Source organism: Monodon monoceros, unplaced genomic scaffold (genome assembly GCF_005190385.1).
Source record: "Monodon monoceros isolate NGI ecotype Baffin Bay Population unplaced genomic scaffold, NGI_Narwhal_1 Super_Scaffold_21, whole genome shotgun sequence".
Taxonomy (NCBI): domain Eukaryota; kingdom Metazoa; phylum Chordata; class Mammalia; order Artiodactyla; family Monodontidae; genus Monodon; species Monodon monoceros.
This window is the reverse complement of record NW_021703778.1, coordinates 100,323,853-100,346,211: the sequence shown is the minus strand read 5'-3', so window position 1 is coordinate 100,346,211 and position 22,359 is coordinate 100,323,853. Positions and strand designations below refer to the sequence as shown.

The 22,359-nt window shown below is 44.0% G+C and overlaps 1 protein-coding gene across 6 annotated transcripts in view; it reads left to right on the top strand.

The window, feature by feature from the left end:
- The window catches only part of ACIN1 (apoptotic chromatin condensation inducer 1), a 33,189-nt gene that overhangs the window by 5,285 nt on the left and 5,545 nt on the right, over window positions 1-22,359 (top strand). For 5 of the 6 annotated variants that reach the window (XM_029236823.1, XM_029236824.1, XM_029236822.1 and 2 more), the window contains 6 exons: window positions 6,538-6,626; window positions 7,971-9,224; window positions 9,727-9,942; window positions 10,667-10,782; window positions 18,164-18,305; window positions 21,760-21,802. In XM_029236823.1, the coding sequence (XP_029092656.1) occupies window positions 6,538-6,626; window positions 7,971-9,224; window positions 9,727-9,942; window positions 10,667-10,782; window positions 18,164-18,305; window positions 21,760-21,802 (1,860 nt within the window). Of the gene's footprint in view, window positions 1-6,537; window positions 6,627-7,970; window positions 9,225-9,726; window positions 9,943-10,666; window positions 10,783-16,403; window positions 16,688-18,163; window positions 18,306-21,759; window positions 21,803-22,359 lie in introns of those variants that run through there. The other variant, XM_029236827.1, reaches the window with a different exon arrangement.

Genomic DNA, 22,359 nt, shown 5'->3' with positions numbered 1-22,359 from the left:
TTAACAAGTATTTTGAATGATTATTAATGTTAGTGGTCATGGGGAAGGTGATCATTCCATATTTAATACTTCTAGAATGTATAGAAGTTGCTAGCTCTTCTGGTTAATATGGAACTCTTTCCGGAAAGCAGATTTTTAGGAGATATTTAATGATGGGAGAGAAATAATTTCTTTTAGAGATCTCTTTTCTCTTCAAAATAAAAACAGCAAACCACCAATTGATCCATTTTGCTCTTAGCACTCTTTTTTTCCCTGATTGTAAAGCCATGTGGAAGGGGAAAACTCTTTTATAAATTAGTTGTCAGCATCGCTTCTCAAATAAAAATAAGCCAAAAAATTACGTATAGAATTCCTGCTGTATACATGTCTCTATGCTAGAGTGTGTGGGGAGTCAGCCCATTGTAAAATCTATTAGGGAAAGAGAAGACAACTGCACATAAAACTAACAATGGAAGATGGTATGTTTTAAGTGACATACAAGTAGTACGGACACACGTACCAGTGGAATTCCAAAGAGTAAAAAATTCTCTGAGGATTAGAGAGATTAGAGAGAGCCTCATGAAGGAGGTGTAGGATTTGAGTGAGCCTTAGAAATACGTAGGATTTGAGTTGGCACAGAGAAGACAATAGGGTATTTTTAGGAAGGAACAAAGGCACAGAGGTAGGAAGGAAGGTGATATTTAATTTTAAAGGTAATGGGGGAACCATTGAAAATTCTTGATAGCAATATGATTTGATAAGGAACTCTTGAAAAAGAGAGAGCCTCTCTCTGTTCTAAATGTAACTTGAAGTGAAAATGAGGAATGTCCTGAAATAGATATAAGGTTTCAAAAGCAAGTAAAGATTTAGAGTGAGGAAGGTGGCCAGTAGTCTCTTAAGTGCTTTGTGTCTTCAGCAGGACTATGCCTATGGCTGTAATTGTTGGAGGAGGGGAAAAAAAACAGGTGAAAGGAAAGAGGTGAAAAAAAAGTAAGAAATGAATGTAGTAAATTGTAGAATACAACAAACAATTGCTGTGTGTCCTCTTTGGTATACTCTATCCATAAACTTTCCTACCTCTGATCTTGGCTAGAATGTGAATTTCATAACAGATGTGGCATAAAATTTGGTCAAGGTCCTAAATGGAGTTGTAGTTTGGAGTTCTAGCAGTGCTTGATTGGATCGGTAGTAATGCCTGGAGTTTACCCAGAAATTAGATTTTTTTCAGGTGTACAGCGTCAGTCTGCCGTAGGCTCATAAACTATTAGGCTTCCAGCTTATTTGTTAGCTTTGGATGTTTGGGGTTCCTTATTTAATAAGATTTTGATTAAAGTAAGGTTCCTAGTAACATATTTTGATAATCAGTAGTGGCACCTGAGGATTTTTTTTTTTTAATAAATTTATTTATTTTGGCTGCGTTGGGTCCTCGTTGCTGGGCGCAGGCGTTCTCTAGTTGCAGCGAGCGGGGGCTACTCTTCGTTGCAGTGCGCAGGCTTCTCGTTGCGGTGGCTTCTCTTGTGGAGCACGGGCTCTAGGCGCGTGGGCTTCAGTAGTTGTGTCTTGCGGGCTCTAGAGCACAGGCTCAGTAGTTGTGGCACGTGGGCTTAGTTGCTCTGCAGCATGTGGGATCTTCCCGGACCAGGGCTCGAACCCATGTCCCCTGCATTGGCAGGTGGATTCTTAACTGCTGCGCCACCAGGGAAGCCCCTGGATGTTATTTTTTTTAAGAATATGAATTCCTGGGCCCTGCCCCAAGAATCTCAAAGAATGTAAGTCCTGAGACCTTACATTTTTAAAAAGTCCCCTGCTAGTTCTGTTGATCAGCTCAGTTTATGAATGACTAAATGAAAGAATAGTTTTTCAGCATTATAGTTAATCAAGATCCTTGGCTTATTATATGCCAGCAACCTCGCATTAATGTGCTGTAGTCACAATCCCAAATAGGAAGGAAAAATTGGTTTATAAAATCCTGCCTGGCTCTCCTTCTTGACTTCAAATCTTTCCATCACTTTCTTCAGATTTTTCTAAGATGTTGGGAGTCAGTATTCACCCTCCATAGTCAGAAGTTGCCTCCTAGATCATGACTGGGTATACAACAGTCCTTATTATCTTCAGTTAATTTTTCCAAAAAGAGCCCACTCTAGGAAAATTAGGAGGAAAAATACAAAAACATTTAAAAATGGATATTCAGAATACAGATTGATTAACAAAGGTATAGCCCCAGGGGATCTTAGCCAGCCTTTGGCTTACAGAGCATTTAGCCCTCATTCCTGTTCTTGTGTTAAATCTGGATGCTGAGATTATAAAGAAATGTTAGGTAAGTTACTTATACAGCTAACATGAGTCAGATTTAGGGTTGGCATCATTGCCAGGTCTCCATTCTCTTAATTTCTGCTGCTTTTTCATACCCAAGGATACCCTCTGGCCACAAGCTTTGCTCTGATCTCTGTAGCTACCTAACCTGGATCCTGCAAATCCTGCCCAGGGATTTGTTTTCCAAGATGAAGAAACTACCTTCCTATATGACCCTTAAACATTCTTCAGTTTGTTTTTTTTGTTTGGTTTTTTGTGGTTTTTTTTGCCAAGCTGTGCGGCATCCGGGATCCTCTGATCAGGGATCGAACCTGTGCTCCCTACGTTGGGGGAGCACAGAGTCTTAACCACTGGACCACCAGGGAAGGCCCCATTCTTCACTTTAATACATTCTACACTGCCTTTGCTCTCCTGAAGGCTTCTGGCTTTGGAATCTCAGAAATCTTACATTCACCCTGACTTGCTTTTTAACTCCTGAAATACATTTATTAACCTGTTACCAGTATTCGTACCACTCTTTGCTAAAGGTGCTCAGTTTCTGCACATATTATTAACATCTGGCTGAAGATACTCATGTGGCCATGTTCACATAATAGAAGATGGCACCTTTCCCAGAACCTTGTCTGCATCACATCAGCTCCTTACAAGGAGCTGGAAGAAACTCCTCATCTCTTTCTTATATTTTGTATTGCTTACTAGGCTCTTGTTTTCATGTCTGAGGTTCCCCTCCAGTTGTCATTTTCTTTGCAAAACAGTGATGTCCAGAACTTTCTGACCAGCCCTTCCCATTTTTCCCACATCTCTTTGATGACTTATTAGGCAAGTGCTTCTAGAGGAGGGATCATCTAGAATCCTGTCATTGCAGTTTTACAGTATCAAAATAACATTATGATCTAATAGAATAGCATACAGTTTATAATTGATGGAGACAAAGGCTATTTGCTTGTGCATACCTAATTTTAAAATCACAGCTCCAGAACTCTTATTTGATCTGTTTAGCACATTTATCTCTGGTAAACTTTGTACATGCCTTTTTTCCTCCCTTAAAATCACATTTATTTATTCAGAGCATATATGTGCTTTGTTATTCACTGCAAAGCATCTTTGGTATATGTGCTTGTACCACTTGCTTTTAAGTTGAAAATAAACAACAAAGAGAATGTTTCTTATATAGAACTTGCAGTGGTAAAAGCAAGTACTTGGGTTGGCTAGGCCTGTGAATTTTAACTGTTCATAGTATTTGAGGTGTATCAGAGAATCTCTCCTGTAGGTTTTCCCTCCAGGGTATAGGATTTTATCGTTTTAAAAATGTTTGTTTTTTTATTACAAAGAGTAGTGTGTATTCATTAGAAAATTTTTGGAAAAACTGGAAAAAACAGGTTTTCATTTGTTTTATTTGGCTGCGCTGTGCAGCTCGTGGGATCTTAGTTCCCCTACCAGGGATCGAACCCGGGCCCCGGCAGTGAAAGCACTGAGTCCTTACCAATAGACCACCAGGGAATTCCCTAATTTTTTAAAATTTTTATTGGCGTATAGTTGATTTACAATGTTGCGTTAGTTTCAGGTGTACAGTAAAGTGAATCACTTATACATATATATCCACTCTTTTTTAGATTCTTTTCCCATGTAGGCCCTTTAAACAGGTTTTTAAATCATCAGAAGTCCCACAAATGAAAATAACCACAGTTGATAGTTTGCTATATAATTTTCCAGTCTTTTCTTTGCCTATTTATAAGCTTAAGATATCTGCAATTTTCAAATCTTTACCTTCCCTCCAACCTGGTTAACTTTTTCTTCTTCTTTTTATTTTTTAATTTATTTTATTTATTTTTGGCTGCGTTGGGTCTTTGTTGCTGCACGCGGGCTTTCTCTAGTTGTGGCGCACGAGCTTTCTCTAGTTGCAGCGAGCGGGGGCTACTTATCGTTGTGGTGCACGTGCTCCTCATTGCGGTGGCTTCTCTTGTTGCGGAGCACGGGCTCCAGGCGAATGGGCTCAGTAATTGTGGCTCGCAGGCCCTAGAGTGCAGGCTCAGTAGTTTTGGCGCACCGGCTTAGTTGCTTCGCGGCATGTGGGATCTTCCCCAACCAGGGCACGAACCCGTGTCCCCTGCATTGGCAGGTGGATTCTTTTTCTGTTTTTCTTTTTTTTTTTTGCAGTACGCAGGCCTCTCACTATTGTGGCCTCTCCCGTTGCGGAGCACAGGCTCAGTGGCCATGGCTCACGGGCCCAGCTGCTCCACGGCATGTGGGATCTTCCTGGACCGGGGCACAAACCCGTGTCCCCTGCATCGACAGGCGGACTCTCAACCACTGCACCACGAGGGAAGCCCTGGCAGATGGATTCTTAACCACTGCACCACCAGGGAAGCCTCTTCTTTTTTTTTTTTTTTTTTTTTAATTCTTGAGCATCTGGATAGTGATTTTTTTTTTAAGACATTAGTTTTTTAGAGCAGTTTTAGGTTCACAGCAAAATCGTAAAGGTACAGAGACTTCTCATACACCCTCTGCCCCCACATATGCATAGCCTCTCTTAATATCAACATCCCGCACCAGAGTGGTACATTTTTTACAATGGGTGAACATACACTGACACATCATAATCACCCAAAGTCTATAGTTTACCTTAGGGTTCATTCTTGATGTTGTACATTCTGTGGGTTTGGACAAATGTATAATGACATGTATCCATCATTAGAGTATCATACCAGGGTATTTTCACTGCCCTAAAACTCCTCTTTGCTCTGCCTGTTCATCCCTCCCTCCACCCTCTGCCTTTTTTTTTCTTTTTTGTTAAACTACAATAAGTCAGCTTCTTTCCCTTATTTTGATACATGCCAAGGAGCTTTTCCTGAAATTCATGGAAAAGGTTTTCTTTTGGTTTTCCTCATTTTGTAATTTAACCTATTCCAGGTCATTTAATTATGAAATTATTGATTATTATAGGCACCACATTATTTATTAATATCTTACAGATTACTCTTTAAATCTTTGCTGAAGAATCTGACCTGTCACTGAATATCCTAACCCTAGTTCCTGTACACACACCTGTAATGCAAGTCTTTATTCTCTAACCCAGATATGAAATGGTATATATTCAAAGATCCTGTTAATCAAGTGATCATGGAGTAAAGTTTTATGAAATATGTGCAGTCTTCTAGTTCATTCTGTAAGTTTCTTTTCTTCTTTTAGTTACAGAAGCAGAGATTAGTTTAGTTTAGATTGCTGGAATAAAGAAATAAGAGAGAAGACCTTGGATTAGAGCTCACACCATCTGCTTTATTTGCACTAGTTTAAATACTGTTAGGGTAGCGCAGGTTTTTATGGATCATTTAAACCTTTTGTACTGTATTGTACATATCTGAAATATAATTATCTTTAAGCTGTTTTCTAAACTGGTTCACATCAATATTTGCATTGCTACTCTGCGTAATATTTTAATACTGGTAGGAAACGTAGAGGTCTTCCGGTCCATCCCCTCCATTTTCTCAGTTAAGACACTGAGACCCAAATTATTTAAGTGATTTACCCACAGTTAACTTCCTTCATGGAATGTAAGTGAAAATTTTTTCCAGTTTTACATGGAGTTGTTATTTGGAATGACCAACCTGTGCCCCCTGCAGTGTAAGCATGGAGTCTTAACCACTGAACTGCCAGGGAAGTCCACAAACTTTCTTTTAATAGTAGAGCTTATTTTTCTTTAAAATAATCTCACCTTGAGCTCCATATATAAAACATAATTGAGAGGGTCCATTTCTGAAGCCCTGAGCCCTGAAAATCATTTCTCTTAAGTACTTATATCATGAGATTATTGTTTTACAAACTGGTATATTAATCATGATGTTTGGGTCAAAACTAGTGGTGGCAACAGGCAGTCCAAAAAAATGGACACTGAACACAGTGAAGTCTTGGGCTTTGATTCAGTGACAAAACATTTTACAGAAATAAATGTACTTTGTGCTAGACAATTTGAAGCCCCTGGTAGTTGTTTTACATTTATTTGAATTATTTATAATATGTGAATTGGCTTTGTGACATTAAAAACATTCCAGATATGCATAGCAGGAATTATCAACATGACCCTGACCCTTAGGGCTTTATATAGTCTTTTCTTCCACATAGAAGTCAGAGAGATTAATACAGATATGTATTGAGCCGCTCATATGCTTTGATCGATTGAATTTTAGAAAGCAGTCTTGAATGAATGTTCATGTTATGAGTCTGACTTGGTTTTCTTTCACTTGATAGGAAAAAGCGCCTCTATTTCCGAAGAGAAAGGTGAATCTGATGATGAGAAACCAAGGAAAGGAGAAAGACGATCGTCCAGAGTCAGACAGGTAACTCAGTTACCTCTGAAAGCATCCTTCACCTCTTTGGGTAATGCCTTGGATATCTCCTCCTCCTCCTCTTTTTCCTCAAACTATTTCAGAGTTGGTATCTCTCTAGCTTTCTGTATAGTCATCTTCTTTCTCTTCGTAATCATTTTTCTTGTTTTTTGTTTTCTAATTTATATCTGCTCTGGCCTTTGGATTTCTTTTTTTGGCCATGCTGTGAGCATGTGGGATCTTAGTTCCCTGACCAGGGATCGCACCCGCATCCCCTGCATTTGGAAGCATGGTGTCTTAACCCCTGGACTGCCAGGGAAGTCCCTGGCCTTCGAATTTCTAAACGAATATATAAAAAAATAACTGTGGGGCTTCCCTGGTGGCGCAGTGGTTGAGAGTCTGCCTGCCGATGCAGGGGACACGGGTTCGTGCCCCGGTCCGGGAAGATCCCACATGCCGCGGAGTGGCTGGGCCCGTGAGCCATGGCCACTGGGCCTGCACGTCCGGAGCCTGTGCTCCGCAACGGGAGAGGCCACAACAGTGAGAGGCCCGAGTACCTCAAAAAAAACAAAACAAAACAAATAAAAAAATAACTGTGAAAGTTAGTAGGCTGGTCTGTATTCCTAAGGCAGCACATTATTAGAGAAGATATAATTCATTATTCAATTAAAACCTTAAAGCTGTATGATACAGTGTTAAGTGAACAGTATGCAAAAGTATATGTATAGTGTAATTACAACAGTGGAAAAGAAACAATGGGAAAAAATGAAATATACCCCAAAGATGATCAAAATAATCACATTTATTGATAATAGGTCAGTCCCGCCCCGCCCCCACCCCCTTTCTAGATGTTCAGTTTATATATATATATATATATATATATTTTTTTTTTTTTTTTTTTTTTCTTTTGGTATGCGGGCCTCTCACCGCTGTGGCCTCTCCTGTTGCGGAGCACAGGCTCCAGACGCGCAGGCTCAGCGGCCATGGCTCACGGGCCCAGCTGCTCCGCGGCATGTGGGATCTTCCCGGACCGGGGCACGAACCCGTGTCCCCTGCATCAGCAGGCGGACTTTCAACCACTGCGCCATCAGGGAAGCCCTATATTTATTTCTAAAGCTTGAAGCTAACAAATGAAGTACTAGCAGTTTCATTATTGTATTCTTTTTGGTCACTCTATTTTGATTCCTGTAAGAGCCCATACTAGTCACGCGTGTCTCTTGTCGCATTTGTTTTCTGTGTTGCTGAAAGCATATATCATTGAGTTTCTTCATCATGTGTGTGTCTTGTGAGATGCTTTTTCTCCTCTGTTGATAGTGAGCAAATATACTTGGAACCATTGAATATTTTTTCTTTCAGGCAAGAGCAGCTAAACTCTCTGAGTGCAGCCAGGCTGCTGAGGAGGAAGAGGATCAAGAAACACCTTCTAGAAATCTGAGGCTCAGAGCAGATCGAAATTTGAAAACTGAAGAGGAAGAAGAAGAGGACGAGGAAGAGGAAGAAGAGGAGGAAGAGGAGGAAGACGATGATGAGGGACAAAAATCTAGGGATGCACCAGTCCTGAAGCAGTTTAAGGAAGAAGAGGGGGAAGAGAAGCCCAGTGTAAAAGTTGAGGAGGTAATGGATGAGAGATCCCAAACTATAAGATCCCAGGAACAGGAGGGGTTAGAGAGAGGAGGGAGGGTTACAAGGTCCCAGGAAGAGGCCAGAAGAAGTTATCTGGCCAGACATCAGCAGGAGAAAGAGATGAAAACAGCTTCTCCCCTTGAGGAAGAAGAAAGAGAAATAAAACCTTCAAAAAGCTTGGAGGAAAAATCCAAGTCCCCTTCCCCTCCTCGACTGACTGAAGATCTGGAGAAGGCCCCTGTTGTGCTACAACCAGAGCAAACTGCTAGTGAGGAGGAGACTCCCCCACCTTTACTTACCAAGGAAGCATCTTCTCCACCACCTAATACACAACTCCAGAGTGAAGAAGAAATAGAACCCATGGAAGGCCCAGCCCCTCCTGTCCTTATTCAGTTGTCTCCTCCTAATACAGATGCTGAGGCCAGGGAGCTCTTACTGTCTCAGCATACTGTGCAGTTGGTGGGAGGTCTGTCTCCTTTGTCAAGCCCTGCAGACACCAAAGTAGAATCTCCAGTAGAGAAAGTGCCAGAGGAGAGTGTCCTGCCTCTAGTTCAGAAAAGCACACAAGCTGAATCCTCAACCCAGAAGGGTCTTGAAACTGAATCAGAAAAATCAGCTCAACCACTCCCTCTAAAAATCAAGGAATTCACACTGGCCAAAGGGATCACGGAGGAATCTTTGGAACAGAAGGAAGGCAGGAGGGCTTCTCATACTCTTGTCCCAAGCCACAGATCGAAACGGTCAGCTGACTCATCCTCTAGCCGATCCTCCTCATCGTCATCCTCCAGTTCTAGATCAAGATCTCGCTCTCCTGACAGCTCAGGCTCTCAGTCTCATTCACCTCCAAGATCCAAGCAGAGAGATGTATCTCAGGCAGGTACTCATTCCAACCCTCGTGGTAGACCCAAGATGGGCTCCAGGTCAACATCAGAATCCAGGTCCCGTTCCCGTTCCCGTTCCCGTTCAGCGTCAAGCAACAGCAGAAAAGTAAGTGTGGGAGAATCCTGGGTGCGTTGATGTTCTGTCTGTACTGCAGTGTTTTTCAACCCCTGGAGAATCTATCATGATTTCCAGCAGAAAAGCTTCCTTTAAGTCCCCAGTTCAGTGATTACTTTCTTCTCATTTCGGAGTCTCACTTTCAACTCATTGATTCCTAAGTTGGGTCCTTTTTCAATTTGATTCCCTTTGATTGCAAAGAAAGCTGAATCCATACCCATTTCCTCTGCTAGACTATAAACTTCTTGAGGGTATGGACATGCCTTTTTACGTGTGTATCCCAGTACCCAGCACCTAGTTGGGAGTTGATAAACAATTTGTTGAGTAATCTAGGAAGTCAGGGAGGTCACTAAATGAAACAGAAATAAACCTAGGGAAAGATTTAAATAAAATCTTTGAATAAAAAGATCTAAAGTATTAAGTTGGAAAGCTCAGTGATCTGCTGAACATATGGCATATAAAATAATTTGCCTAATGTGTTTCATTTCTTTAGTCTCTGAGCCCTGGAGTCTCCAGGGACAGCAGCACCAGCTACACTGAAACCAAAGATCCCTCTTCTGGTCAGGAGGTTGCAACTCCACCATTGCCACAGCTTCAGGTCCTTGAGCCAAAGGAGAGGACTTCCACCTCAACCTCTATCCGAGTGAGGCGTATGAGCCAACCTGAGCCAGCTGAAAAGCATGTGACCCAGAGGTTACAGCCTGAGCGGGTAGGGTATTATGCCCCTTCCCTAAGAGGGAGACGGAGGATTAGGCATGATTTTCCCTTTTGTCTTAGCTATAAAACTGAAAGTGCAGTCTGGATAAGGTTCAATAGAAATGGAGAAGGTTGGGGAAACCTGTTAGAGTCTACTTTTTTTTTTTTTTTTTGCGGTACGCGGGCCTCTCACTGTTGTGGCCTCTCCCGTTGCGGAGCACAGGCTCCGGACGCGCAGGCTCAGCGGCCATGGCTCATGGGCCCAGCCGCTCCGCGGCATGTGGGATCCTCCCGGACCGGGGCACGAAGCCGCGTCCCCTGCATCGGCAGGCGGACTGTCAACCACTGCGCCACCAGGGAAGCCCCTAGAGTCTACTTTTATTTCCAAATCCCTGGTTCATGAAAGTTCTCCATGAGGCTGAGCAGCAGGGTTCTCATCTTCAGGGCTCTCAAGGTCAGTTCTTCCTCGGAACATCTCCCTTTTTTCTGCCCAAAAGGAAGCCTTTTCTCAGTTCTCTCAAAGAAGAATTCTAATAAAATGATTTTTGGCATAGAAATTCTGTAAGCAGTATTCCATTCCACTTTCTTAAATGAAATAATGAAGATAAATAGAGTTATGTGTGGAGCTGGTACTGTGTATGTTGTGCTCTGCCTTTTACCAACTCCCCGTTATAGAAAAGGAACCAAGCAGATTTAAGTACGTTGCTATGTTTGTTTTGCTGTGTTTGTCCTTACAGGAGAGCCCAAAGAAGTGTGAAGCTGAAGAGGCAGAGCCGCCAGCTGCCACACAGCCCCAGACCTCAGAGACTCCGACCTCCCACCTACCAGAATCAGAAAGGATTCATCACACTGTGTAAGTGATCTCTCTCAACTGGGGTATAACACTCCCAGTTTGTGGGCTAGTTCTTGGCTCCCTAGGGTTCTTTGGCTAAGTCCTAGTTTCATTATAAAATGTGAAGGCAGAGCTTTATCTGGACTAAGGCTAGACTTCAGTTACTATGTTGAGAGTTGCCACCAGAACCCTTAAGGTAGTCTGAAAAGTGGTGGTGAGAGCAAAAGGAACCCCATATCTGGAATCATCTGACCAAAACAGTCAATTCCTTTAAGAAGGAGGCAGCAGAGGCTTCTTTTTGTAAACTCAAGACAGTGTAAGGGAATTGATTCAGGCATTTTAACTCAGTCTTTAACTCACATTTACTCAAGTTAACTCACATTAACTCACATGTGAGCCTGGGAACACAGTTTAATAAAGGATGTTGAGGATCTGCAGAGCACCTTACAGGAGAGTGCTGTGTTTTAGTTTTTTTATTTTCTCTGGTTATAAGCTATCATTTTATTAAGCACAGTCTATCCTAGTTATCTCCCACAGTGTACAAGACAGCAAAATATGAAGCCCATATCAAGTCAAGTTATTCCTTCTAAGACCCTTGGATTGATTTTACCATTTATGCAGTTAACATGAATTTTTTATTCCTTATGTGTAGTCCTAGAAAAATACTGTCATCAAATTAAATTTGTAATTGAACATGTATGTCATTCATTCTTCTGAGCTAGGTATTACAAATTAAGCCATTGAACCAAAATTCCTGGCTTCAAAGTCTCATGGGAAGTGAAAAAGAAAAGCATTGTGGAAATAAGATTGCTTAGCTTTTAGACATCAGGAATCCTATACTACTTTAGTGAATGTCCTGTGTAGACAGTTGGCCTAACTTTGTTCCATGATTGTTTTAATGGCATTTTAACACTAATACTATCAATATGATTTTTCCCTTTATGTACATCTAATTCTTCTTAGAGCTTCAGGCTATCTTTTGCCTCTGATTTTGGGGGGTGGTGGGCAGTGACATGGTTTATTATCTCATTTTCTTGAGACTTTAACAATAATTATGTACTCATTATTATAACTTTTGCCTTGCTACTGTCTATTCTAATATTCTTGCCTCTGCTGCCATCTTGTGGCCATTACATTTTTGGTTTGAAAGCTAAAAGTTCACTCTATTGCCTTTGAAAAAAGTTTTTGTTTTTCCATTTTGGAATGGGTACATTATCCTTTGGAAAAGGGTTTTTCTTCTAGGACCTTAAAGTGAAAAACCAGCGGATTCTGGAAGGTGTTCAGGATTCCCCAGCTACACCATCGATGAGGAAATGGGGTGACACCTTCCCTTCCCTATCCATCAATCAGAGATAATGCCTGCCTTTCCCTCCCCTATCCCATGGGAGTATAGCATGTCTTTTCTGTAATGGCAGTTTCAAAGTAGATGTTGACAACCTGCTACTAATTGGGCCTGAGGAAGTGCCTCCTGTGCACCTTGAGAGGCAAGTAATTTTCTGAAAAGCTGCTTGCTTGTCCTCAAATCCTGTGGGTCTCTGAGATCCTGGCAACAGAGTGGCACTTTGTGCTGTTTTGAAGCACCTTATTTAATGGATTTTTGCATGCAAGTCCAGGGCAAATGAACCTTGGAGTTATATACAGAGTTTTTCTCCTCAGGTAAACGTGGCTTTGATCTTCATTTATGACTGAGCTCATCTAGTCACATTGATTCTGGCATGGTGATAGCAAGTGGCACCTTGGGCAAATATTGAGATTGTCCATTGTTGCCTAGGCAAGCTTCGGTGGAGCAGCCCATAGGTTAGAAATGCAGTCTGAGCTCAGAAGTAGCTCTCACACATCGCTCTTACTTGCTTTCCTTCTGCCTACCTTCCACATGGTCTATGCAGCAGCCTAACAAAATGAGATGCTCAAAACCCATAGGCTCTTCTGGCACTGGATTTGGTAAATGAATCTTTGAGAAGTTTGCCTACATTTCTGGAGGCCATACTAAACTGATTCACAACACTCCTTCTGGTCTTTCACCCCTCTAGAGTGCTAGTGTTCAGCCTGGTGATCTCTGGAGCCCTGGCCAGTTTTAAAAGTGGGATCAACAGTGAGTGCTAAATGGAAAAGACCATTTGTAGCTTAATCTTGGTTTTCCTCTCTATCTCAACAAGAAGTCATATGAGTTTTAAAAAAAAAGAGCTGGGGCCTGTTGATTCAGTAAAGTGTTAAAAAAAGAATTAGACTTCAAGGACCTCTCACCACTTGGAAGAGATTGCCTAAATTTTTTTGGCTGTGCTTGGTTAAATCCTTTGTGATTCTGATTGTACCCTGAGGAATTCTAGGTTTATGAGGTAAGGTATCTTTTTCATTTCTTGGGGCAGGAATTTGTGAGCCCTCAGTTCTGTTTCACTTGAGCCCCATTCCAGAATCTAGTCCTCTGCCTGCTTATAGATACAACAAAAATTTCCTCATACAGCAGAAAATAATGGTACTCTCTTTTTACATTAAAAAACATAGAGGAAAAAAAAAAAAGAAAGGGAAAGGAAAAACTTTGTGTGGGCAGCTGTATCATCCAGTAATAGTTAATTCAAACCCCAATTTTTCTAAATACAACCTTCCTGTATACACAAACCTTGCAGGCAATAGCAGCGTTGGGCTCTTGGCACTATGCTTATTTGTCTTTTCGCCTGAGTAGGAGGAAGGAAATGGTCCTTTAAGCCAGTATGACAGTGTAATTGATACTCCTCAGGGGACCTACAGTGCCAGTATGCCAAATGATGCATAATTTTTAAAAAGTAAAATTTATTGTTATCAATAGAGTTTGCTCACTGAGAAGTTGGTATCTAAGGACACACCCTCTAAAACCATACGGACCTCGGTTATCTTGGGACTAGTATGCTCCTGAGAGTATTCTATGTTTAAATCTCACTGCCTAAGGGTAGTCAGATCTCACTGTTTCTTATTAAATTTCACATCAGGTCCTCAGTTCCTTCTGAATTTTCTATAGTAACTAAAGTTCAAACATATATGTCTATAGAAATTTCCCTTTCCATTAGTTTTTCTGAATCTCATTCCTATTCAGATGTGAACTCTAATGTGATGTTATTAGCCCGTAAGTAGTTCTGTCCTTTTCTTCTGGGCTACAAATGCTTTGTGCACTGTTCAATTTTGGGTAGATATCACCCACCCCCATCCCTATGCAGTTTCACTTATTTTTTCAAAGGTATCAGAAATACTTGTGCAAGAATTTAAATAGTGGGAAAGGAGATGCCTTTTGCATCAAAGGGACAAAGAAAAGCTGTGTGGGGCCCTGACGCATAGCTAAGAAGGCTTTGGGACTAGTCCTGCAAGTAGATTGAGTCCCATTTTGGGATAATTTCGAGGCTTCCTCTTTTTCTTATGAAAATAAAGTTTTGGGAATTCTTCGGTCCCACAGGTTTGATCATGGGGAAGTAGACAGCACAAACTCATTGTGTCTTAAGAAGGCTAAGAATAACGTCATAAAATTCTTATTCTTGAAAAAAACGAGATAGAATTTCCAATTGAAAGAAGATTCTTCCTCCAGGGATGCCACTTTTGGAGCGGCATATTGGCAGCTGAAAGTATTTTAGGACAATTGATGGACAGGGAACATGTATTTGAGGATGTTTGAAGGTAACATTTCTCTGTAGGATAACGGTGTCTGGGAATTCTATCCAAAAATACTTACTAAGAAGAAAACCTTTAATTCAGCAAGGATTTACTAAAATATCCACTTGGTACCCCCAGTGACAACCTAATTGGGAAATATTTACTGAGCGTTTCTTTGCGTTAGGCCCCAGGCTAGGGGTCAAGGGATGCAGTCTCTGACCTTGAGGAACTCTGCAGGGTAGAGGTGAGGGGGAAGTAAACCAGCAGGTACTAGACAGTGATGAGGGCATTGCTGAGAACCTGTCAAACCAATTAGTGCCTTTACATCAGAGAAAGAGCAGTCTACTCTTTGAGGATGCTCAAAAAAAAAAGCTCCCTAGGTGTCACCAAATGAGATAATGGCCTATTAAACGTACACGTGTTTTATGCATATCCTTACCTTGACTTGGGGTGTCTTCCAAGCCAGACTCCTAAGAGCAAATCTTTATCACACTGTTAGATGAGATAGGTATTGTTATTACCCCTACTTTACAGATTAAGAAACTGATACACAGAGGGGATCAGGAACTTGCCCAATATTATGCTACTTGTGTGCGGGGTGGGGCTGAGGCCTGGATTGAGACCTAGCCAGTTTGACTCCAGAGCTCTCAACCTTACTGAGCAGCCAGGGACCACTCAGTGAAAAGGAACTCTAGTCTGATGTATAAACGCGACTGCTTTAGCATGCAGTTGACATGTAAGTTTAAGATTTTAAGCAGCAGGGAGGAAATTTCAGTTTTAACTAAACGCTCTGGTATTATAAATGAGATAATACTAAGTTTTTGGTTAAGTACACAGAAGCTTGTCTTAGTGTTAAACCTTTACTGCCACTGGGATACAAAAGGAGCACCTTTGCAGTCAACAAATGGGCATTTTGAGCATCTACTGAGTGCTTTATTGAATGGGTAGAGGCAGCTTCCCATTTTATATTATTCTGAAGATGCCCCTGATTAGTAATTTCCATTTAGTTCCCACTTTCTGCCCAGCAGATCGGCACACACCCCACCACCACCACCCCTGTCCCCAATAACAGTCCTCTCATTTCAGTTTCTTATCTACTTCAGAGCCCTCATTTTGGAGCCCTTCTACCCAAGGTCCCCTTGCCCTGTTTATCCGTTTCCTTTCTGGCTCCTGCAGACCCTGGGGCAGGGTGACCTTATTAAAGACTCTGTGAAACAAAGTTGTCTGTCTTCTCTTCAGAGACACCTCTCCCCTCCTCTACTGGTAATTCAAAAAGGAACTTTCTCCTTATCCACTCCTTCCATCTCCCTGAAGAAAGGATACGTGGTCATTGCTCGTGGTGAGCAGCCAGTTACCATACAGTGACTGGATAGTGCCAAATCTCATCCCACCGCCCCACCTTGAACCAGCTGATCTGGTTTCAGTGTTCTATGCCTGGCTTCTCAGGCAGAGGAAGGTGGGCACTTAAAACGTGCTCGTGACCCTCCCCTCTGTCTCTTTGCAACTTTGGCTTTGTTATCTTCCTTCTTATCATTTTTCACTCCCAGCTCTGCTGTTTCCTTTCCTTCTATTCTCTGGAATCTTCCAAGCAAGCAGCTGTAACTTTGTATGTCCTCTCCACCCAGCCCCCTCCCCCGCCCCCGTGGAAGAGGAGGAGAGAGCACCCTCTCCCTGTGGGGTTAGGCCTCGGTAGCTGTTGTAACCTGAGAAAAGAAGGAAAAAGGCCAGGCCTTTTGAGCCAGCAGTGAGCTCCTTGTGGCCTGCCAGAGGATAAGAGCCTTGCTCACTCAGCGCCCTCCCTCTCTTCTTTCCCCTCCCCTGCTGCAGCAGGGCCCTCCCCCATCCGCACACACGGGCTGCTGGGTAAGTGGCAAGATGGCTCCCCTGCATGTCTCCGGCTGATCGCCGCCGCTCCGCCAATACAATAGAGCCAGCCACTACCAGCAGCCTGGCCCTCTTCCTCCTCCTTCTCCAGAGAGACCAATCCAGCTGAATTCGGGGTTTGCCGTGAGGACTTAACGCTTATCTCTTAAAAGCCAGATCTATTTTAGCCTCCCCTCACCACCACCACCATCTCCCCTTCCATTTACCATTTTTTGGATCCCCAGTTGCTGCATCTCGATTTTCTCTCTCTGGATCGGGTGGTTGGGGAGGAGGTGGTGGGATCTTGGGACAAGGAAGGTGTTTTGGTTTTTTTTTTAATTTTTTAGGATTTTTTTGTTTGGTTTTTGTTATTTCTTCCATTCCAGAAAGGGATAAACAGCACTTCCAGGGGGAGAAAAAAAATCATGTTATCAGAAAGCAAAGAAGGGTGAGAGCTTCACATTTCCATGTATCCCTTTTCCCCACCACTCTAGCTCCCCTCATCTCCCTTCTCTTCCCCGTGGCTTTCATTCCGTCTTTTCGTTTTGATTTGTCTTCAGTCATTCTGCTTTCCCCCTTTGTCCTTCCTGCCCGGTTTCTAATTGGCCCCACTTGCCCTCTCTGTGTGGGAAATAGGTATTTTTTGGATAAGACTTTTCTTTAGATTTAGGCAGTTGAATCTCGTGTTTCTGTGGGAGCCTATTAGCTGGGGGCACATTTCCGATTTTCTCCTCCCCCTCTTCCCATGCATCCCTCCCTGCCTGCTCTGGGGAGGCTGTTCTGACCTCTGGGTGTCAGGCAGCCTGTCAGAGAATGCCGAATTTTCTGGTGATGGTCAGCCTGGGGAGGCTTGCTTTCTCCTCTCTTGAGACTTAGGCCCCTGATCATCTTGATTTGATTTTTTTACCCCTCAGTGTTTGGGTGGTAGTGGGGATGAGATTAGAGTTAAGAAGTTCAGGATGAAGACAGAAAAAAGAAGATGGGAAGATAGTTTATCTGAAGTGAACCTCTGGGATTCGTTGCCTGCAATGGGAGCTGACTTGTGTGATTCAGAGGGGTGGGGGAGTGGGTTCAGCGTTTGTGGGGGGGATGCGTGGTGTAGGGGAGGGTGTGTCCTGACTGGGAGGCCTGCTCTCTTTATCTCTTGGAAGTTGGAATAAGGGAGTGGGAGAAACTGGGCGAAGGCCGAATGTAAGAACAATTCCTACACCTCTGAGCAGGTAAAAGTGGCCTGGTGCTTCTCTGAGCTTTCATACTCTGTCTGGCAGTTTTTGTTTTTCCTTTTGGATTAGAGGGGGTCCCTGTTGAAGCTTGAACCCTCGCCAGCCTTCCTCTCCCTGCAGCCCTCACCCCCACCCTTTCTCCACTCCTGGTGTCTGCAGACCCTGAGGGTCAGTAGGCTTTTACTTACGAAGCAGTTGATTAAACCCAAGGTTGGGATCATCTGCCACAGCCCTGGCTGTTCTTTCTCCTCTTTTTAAGGAATCAGGCTTCCCTTAGATTCTCATGCAGCTTGGCTAAGTAAAGGTGTCTGCGCCCAGGTCTAGGGAGGCCACGGGGTTGTAGGCAAATCACAGTTACTTTTGAGGGACTTTGCAGAGAGGGACGTTTCTCCTCTTCATATAGGGGTACTCTGGTGAATTACCTAAGAACATTGGAGCCCTGACCCCACACATCACAGCTTTATCCCATCTGGGCAGTGAGTGAATGTGGTTGCTGTGATCTGTGCTCTTTCCCCTAGGAAAACCGTTTCCTGGTTTTCCTGGGGGGACAAGGTCTCTAGTCTGATCTAAAAAGCAGCCCTCCCAATCCCACCCAAGTGATGAGGCATGGGGGTTTCCTTGACCCAAAACCTAACGTCTTGCTCTCTCTTCCCCTTGGTTCTTTCCTGCCCTTCCCTCCCAACCTCTCCCCATACTGACAGTGAGGAGAAGGAGGAAGTGACCATGGACACAAGTGAAAACAGACCTGAAAATGAGGTTCCAGAGCCCCCCATGCCTATTGCAGACCAAGTCAGCAATGATGATCGCCCAGAGGGCAGTGCCGAGGATGAGGAGAAGAAAGAGGTAAATATCCAAGCCACCTGCTGGGGTGGGTGGGCAGGAGTGGACCTGGGGGAAAGAATAGAGCACTCCGGTGATCCCTCGTACACAGTGGGATAGCTTAAAGAAGGGACTAGGCAAAGACTTGGATCAGGATAGGGCCAAGGGAGAATTCGCTGGTTTAGCAAGGGAGACCCCTTGTGATGGGAACAGGGCTCCTTTATTCCCCTTTCCTTGTTGGGGAAGTAGTGCAGGTGGGGAAGTTTGTAACCAGCGGGAAAGTCAGTTAATGGCCCTTTAAGACCCAGGCTCAGCTTTACCGGCTACCTTCTTTAGCTTCTCCCTGTGGTAACCCCTCTAGCTTTCCCTCCTTTTTAGAAGTGTGTTGGAGATCAGCGCCATCTAGTGGGCCGTGATGGTTCTCAGCTGACCACCATGCTGAGGAATTTTTGTTCCTCATCTGCCCCCTAGTGGTCTCATTGCAGAGATGTAGCTACTTAGAAGCCAGCCCCTGGGGTCATCCCAAAGGCCCCTTCCCCATTTTTGTGACCTCTTTACTTACTTTTTTGGCATATATCTTATCTTGTGTCCTGAACCCAATTCAGGGGGCTCCCCCCATCAGAGCCAGCGAAGTCTTCTTGGCTCTTAAAGTAATTAGAGCAAGAATTAGCTGGGTTTGGGAGTAGGGTAATAGGGTGGGAGGGACTGTTGTGTGTGTAGCCTTTCTTTGGTGTGTGTTGCGGGGGTGGGGGCCGGTGAACGTGATTTGATGTGCAGAATATTATTTATTACAAGGTCCTTCTTCCCCGTAAAACTTTGTCCAAGTACCTCATGTACGGTAATCCGCCCGTAAAATATAACCCTGCCCAACTGGCCAATCGCTGATGCCGCCTCTTCCTCTGGACCCACCCGCTGCTCCTGAGCTGCCCAGTCAGCCGAGTCTGCTATCCAGGTGTCTTGGCCAGAGGGGGGCATGTGTATGGGATCCTGTGATGGGCCCCCTTTTGCCTCCCTGCCTTGCTTACATCAGGGGGCCAAGAAGAGCACTGTTCTGGAGAGACTTGTATTGAGAAAGCAAAAAGCATTTGGAAAGGGGTGGACTTGCATCATCTCCCTCTTTGGGACACCCCAAGAAGAGCTTGTGTCAGTGCTGGGGCGCCTGCCCACACGCCCTTGCCCTTTTGAGGACTCTGGGTTGCCTTATTTGCTACAGACTGTTGGGATCCCCATCTAGGGCACCAAGACCTCCTAAAGAGTCAATGTTTGTGATCACAGTGCCATGCTGTAAAATACTGAATGGGGCTCTCCGCTTAAGCTGTGACGACTAGGAACCCTGCAGAGAAGTCTAGGGTCTGAGCCCAGAGATTTAAGGCTGATGACAGCCCAGCCATGTATCACCACTTGCTCATCAGATGGACTTTCCTTTGGTCCCTGTTGTCCATGGTGAAGGGCAGCATATGTTGGTTGCTCCAACTTCTCCTCCATCCCTGGAGGCAGGGGCTCATCCACCCACCTGACTGGAACCGCTGTCTCAGCTGGAGTCCCTGAGGAGATGCCACACACCACTCTCAGAAGAAAAGTATTCTGACCTTGCTGCTGAATGTGTGCCAGGTCCTGGGGCTACCCACCTACTACCCCCAGGCTGCCTTCAACAGAGGCTCCATGATCCCACTCGGTGAGAGGACCCCCTCCCCAGTTACAGGCAGAGGAGAAAGGGACTCTGGAGTCATCACCTGGATTCCAAGTATTGGGTGGTGGTGTTGCTGCAGCTTGCCACTGATGGACATAGGGTCCTGCCTCTCACGATAAAAGGCCAGGACCATTTCTGCTACATACAGGCCATCTCATCAGGGACTGCAAGATGATGCCCCTACAGGGCCAGGACTGATGTCTCTGCCCCCTTTCCCCCGTACCCCTCGCTGAGCCTGGCCACCACCAGTGAACTGTCTTGACATCATGGAAACTGGGCAGCGTCCCCCCACACGTTTCCCTCCCGCCCCCCCTGCGCCCCTGGGAGGACTCTGGCAGTGCCGTGCTGACCACCACGCCGTGCGCCCACCTTTTTTGCCAACCCAACCCCCCACCAATTGCACAGCGCCTAGCAGGGAGGGCTCATTCTGATTGGACCGGCGGTTGACTAGATACAGTACACAGTGAGGTGCGATTGGCTGAACTGAAGATCCCAGGTGTGAGATGGTACCTGGAACATTTGTCATATTCCTAGTTTATTTTCCTCTTTATTTTCTTCTTTCTCCTCTTTTTTTAATCTTTTATTTTAATTTTTTTCTTTATCTTTTTTTCTGATTTCTTTATTGGATTTGTTTATTTATTTGGTTCATGTTTTTCCTGTTTTAATTAAGACTTTTTTTTTTTCTCACTAACTTACCCATCGAGAGCGGCCTGGCTAGGGGTCAGGCTGGCCCTTAACGGAGACCAAGGAGACTTGGTTAGACGACACAAACGGGGCTGGGGGGTGGATGGGGAAAAGGGATTTCATCAAGAGGGTTCCTGCCCTACCCTTTAGAAGGGTGGTAGGTCTTAGTTTTTCCAGAAATAAGCACTTAAATCTAAAATGCTCTATTCCCTTTTTTGCTCTCTCTCTTCCTCTTTTTGCTCTGTCCACAGTCTTTCTCCCACTGAGTGTTTGGGGCAGAGACTTGCTCAAAAGCAAGTTTGGAAGTTTCTGGTCCTTGGCAGAGCCCCTAAGGCATGAGCCCTATTTGGAGAAGAAACAGTAAAGGCTCTGCTAGAGCTCCGTACAGTGGTCAGAAAGTCTGAAACTCCCTAGGGACAGTCTGCCCTGCATAAAAACTTGTCTTTACCAAAGACACCTTTAAATTCTCTCTGCTGGCAATTGGCTCAGGAGGCTCATCTCCAGTGAGTCTGGTGCTGCCGTCCACAGTGTGGTGGGCATCCGGGCAGTCTTAACAGTCTGCTGTCCAAGCCGCTCAGAGCCAATGTCAGTGGATGTCAGGCTGGGCACTGAGAAGAAGAGGAGGGTTATGTTGTCAAAGTGCCATCCCAAAGTTGGTTTTCCTTGTTTCCTCGTGTTTTCCTCGAGTTAGCAAGGAAGACCTTAGAAGGACCAGATGACCCAGCTCTGGACATAGCTTGTTGGGCTTGGCATCCTCTCGACCAGTAGAGACAGTGGAAGAGGGCATGACCAATGCTTCTAAAGGGCTGGGAGGCTACTGAAATTCTTCTTCCAGCTTATTTCTGGTTAAGCTAATACATAGGTGTGGTATGGACTAGATGACTTTTCCCTGCTGTGATGTTTGGTTTTATTTTTTTCTCTAACTTGCATTGATTCTGCTTCGTTTTTGCCGTTTGCCGCTTCTGTTTTGGTCTCTGTCTGTCTCTGTGTCTCTCTCTCTCTGTGTCTTTGGAGCCTATGCTAAGACTGCCCCATCTAACCTCTTTCCCCCCTCTCTGTGGGGTGTGTCTCTTTCTCTTTTTTCCCCTTTTCTTCTCTATACAGAGCTCGCTGCCCAAATCATTCAAGAGGAAGATCTCCGTTGTCTGTAAGTCTAGCCCCAAATCCCTGATACAGGTTCGGAATACCATAAAAATCAGAGTTGATAGAGAAGTAGATTCCCATTCTCTGTCAGTGGCATTCTTGCGTCGCCCCCTGCCATCCCACCACCTCCACCCAGCAAATCTACATCTTTTGGGCGTAGGTAGTGTTTCATTTTAAAATTCAGAACTTCACAAACAATCCTTGTTATTTTTCCCCAGTCACACTTCTTTCTTAACCCTAATGAGATACACCGTGAGATGTCTTACCATTTCTTATTTAGTCCTCCTGCTTTTATTATTTCAGATGTCTGAACCCTCAGAACGAGGAGTGGGTTTGAGGGATTCCGATAAAATGCTTACCAGTTTACACTTTATTCTAAGAGAGCGTCTGAGAAAATGAGAGTGCCCACACCTCCAACAGTAACATCTTTAACATTTTGCCAATGAGGAACTCATTGGTCTTTATGACTTTAAATAGGTCTTTAAATAATAGGTCTTTATGACTTTAAATATATCAATCTGTAGTGTGAAAATAACCTCAAGCATGACCAGATCTAAAATT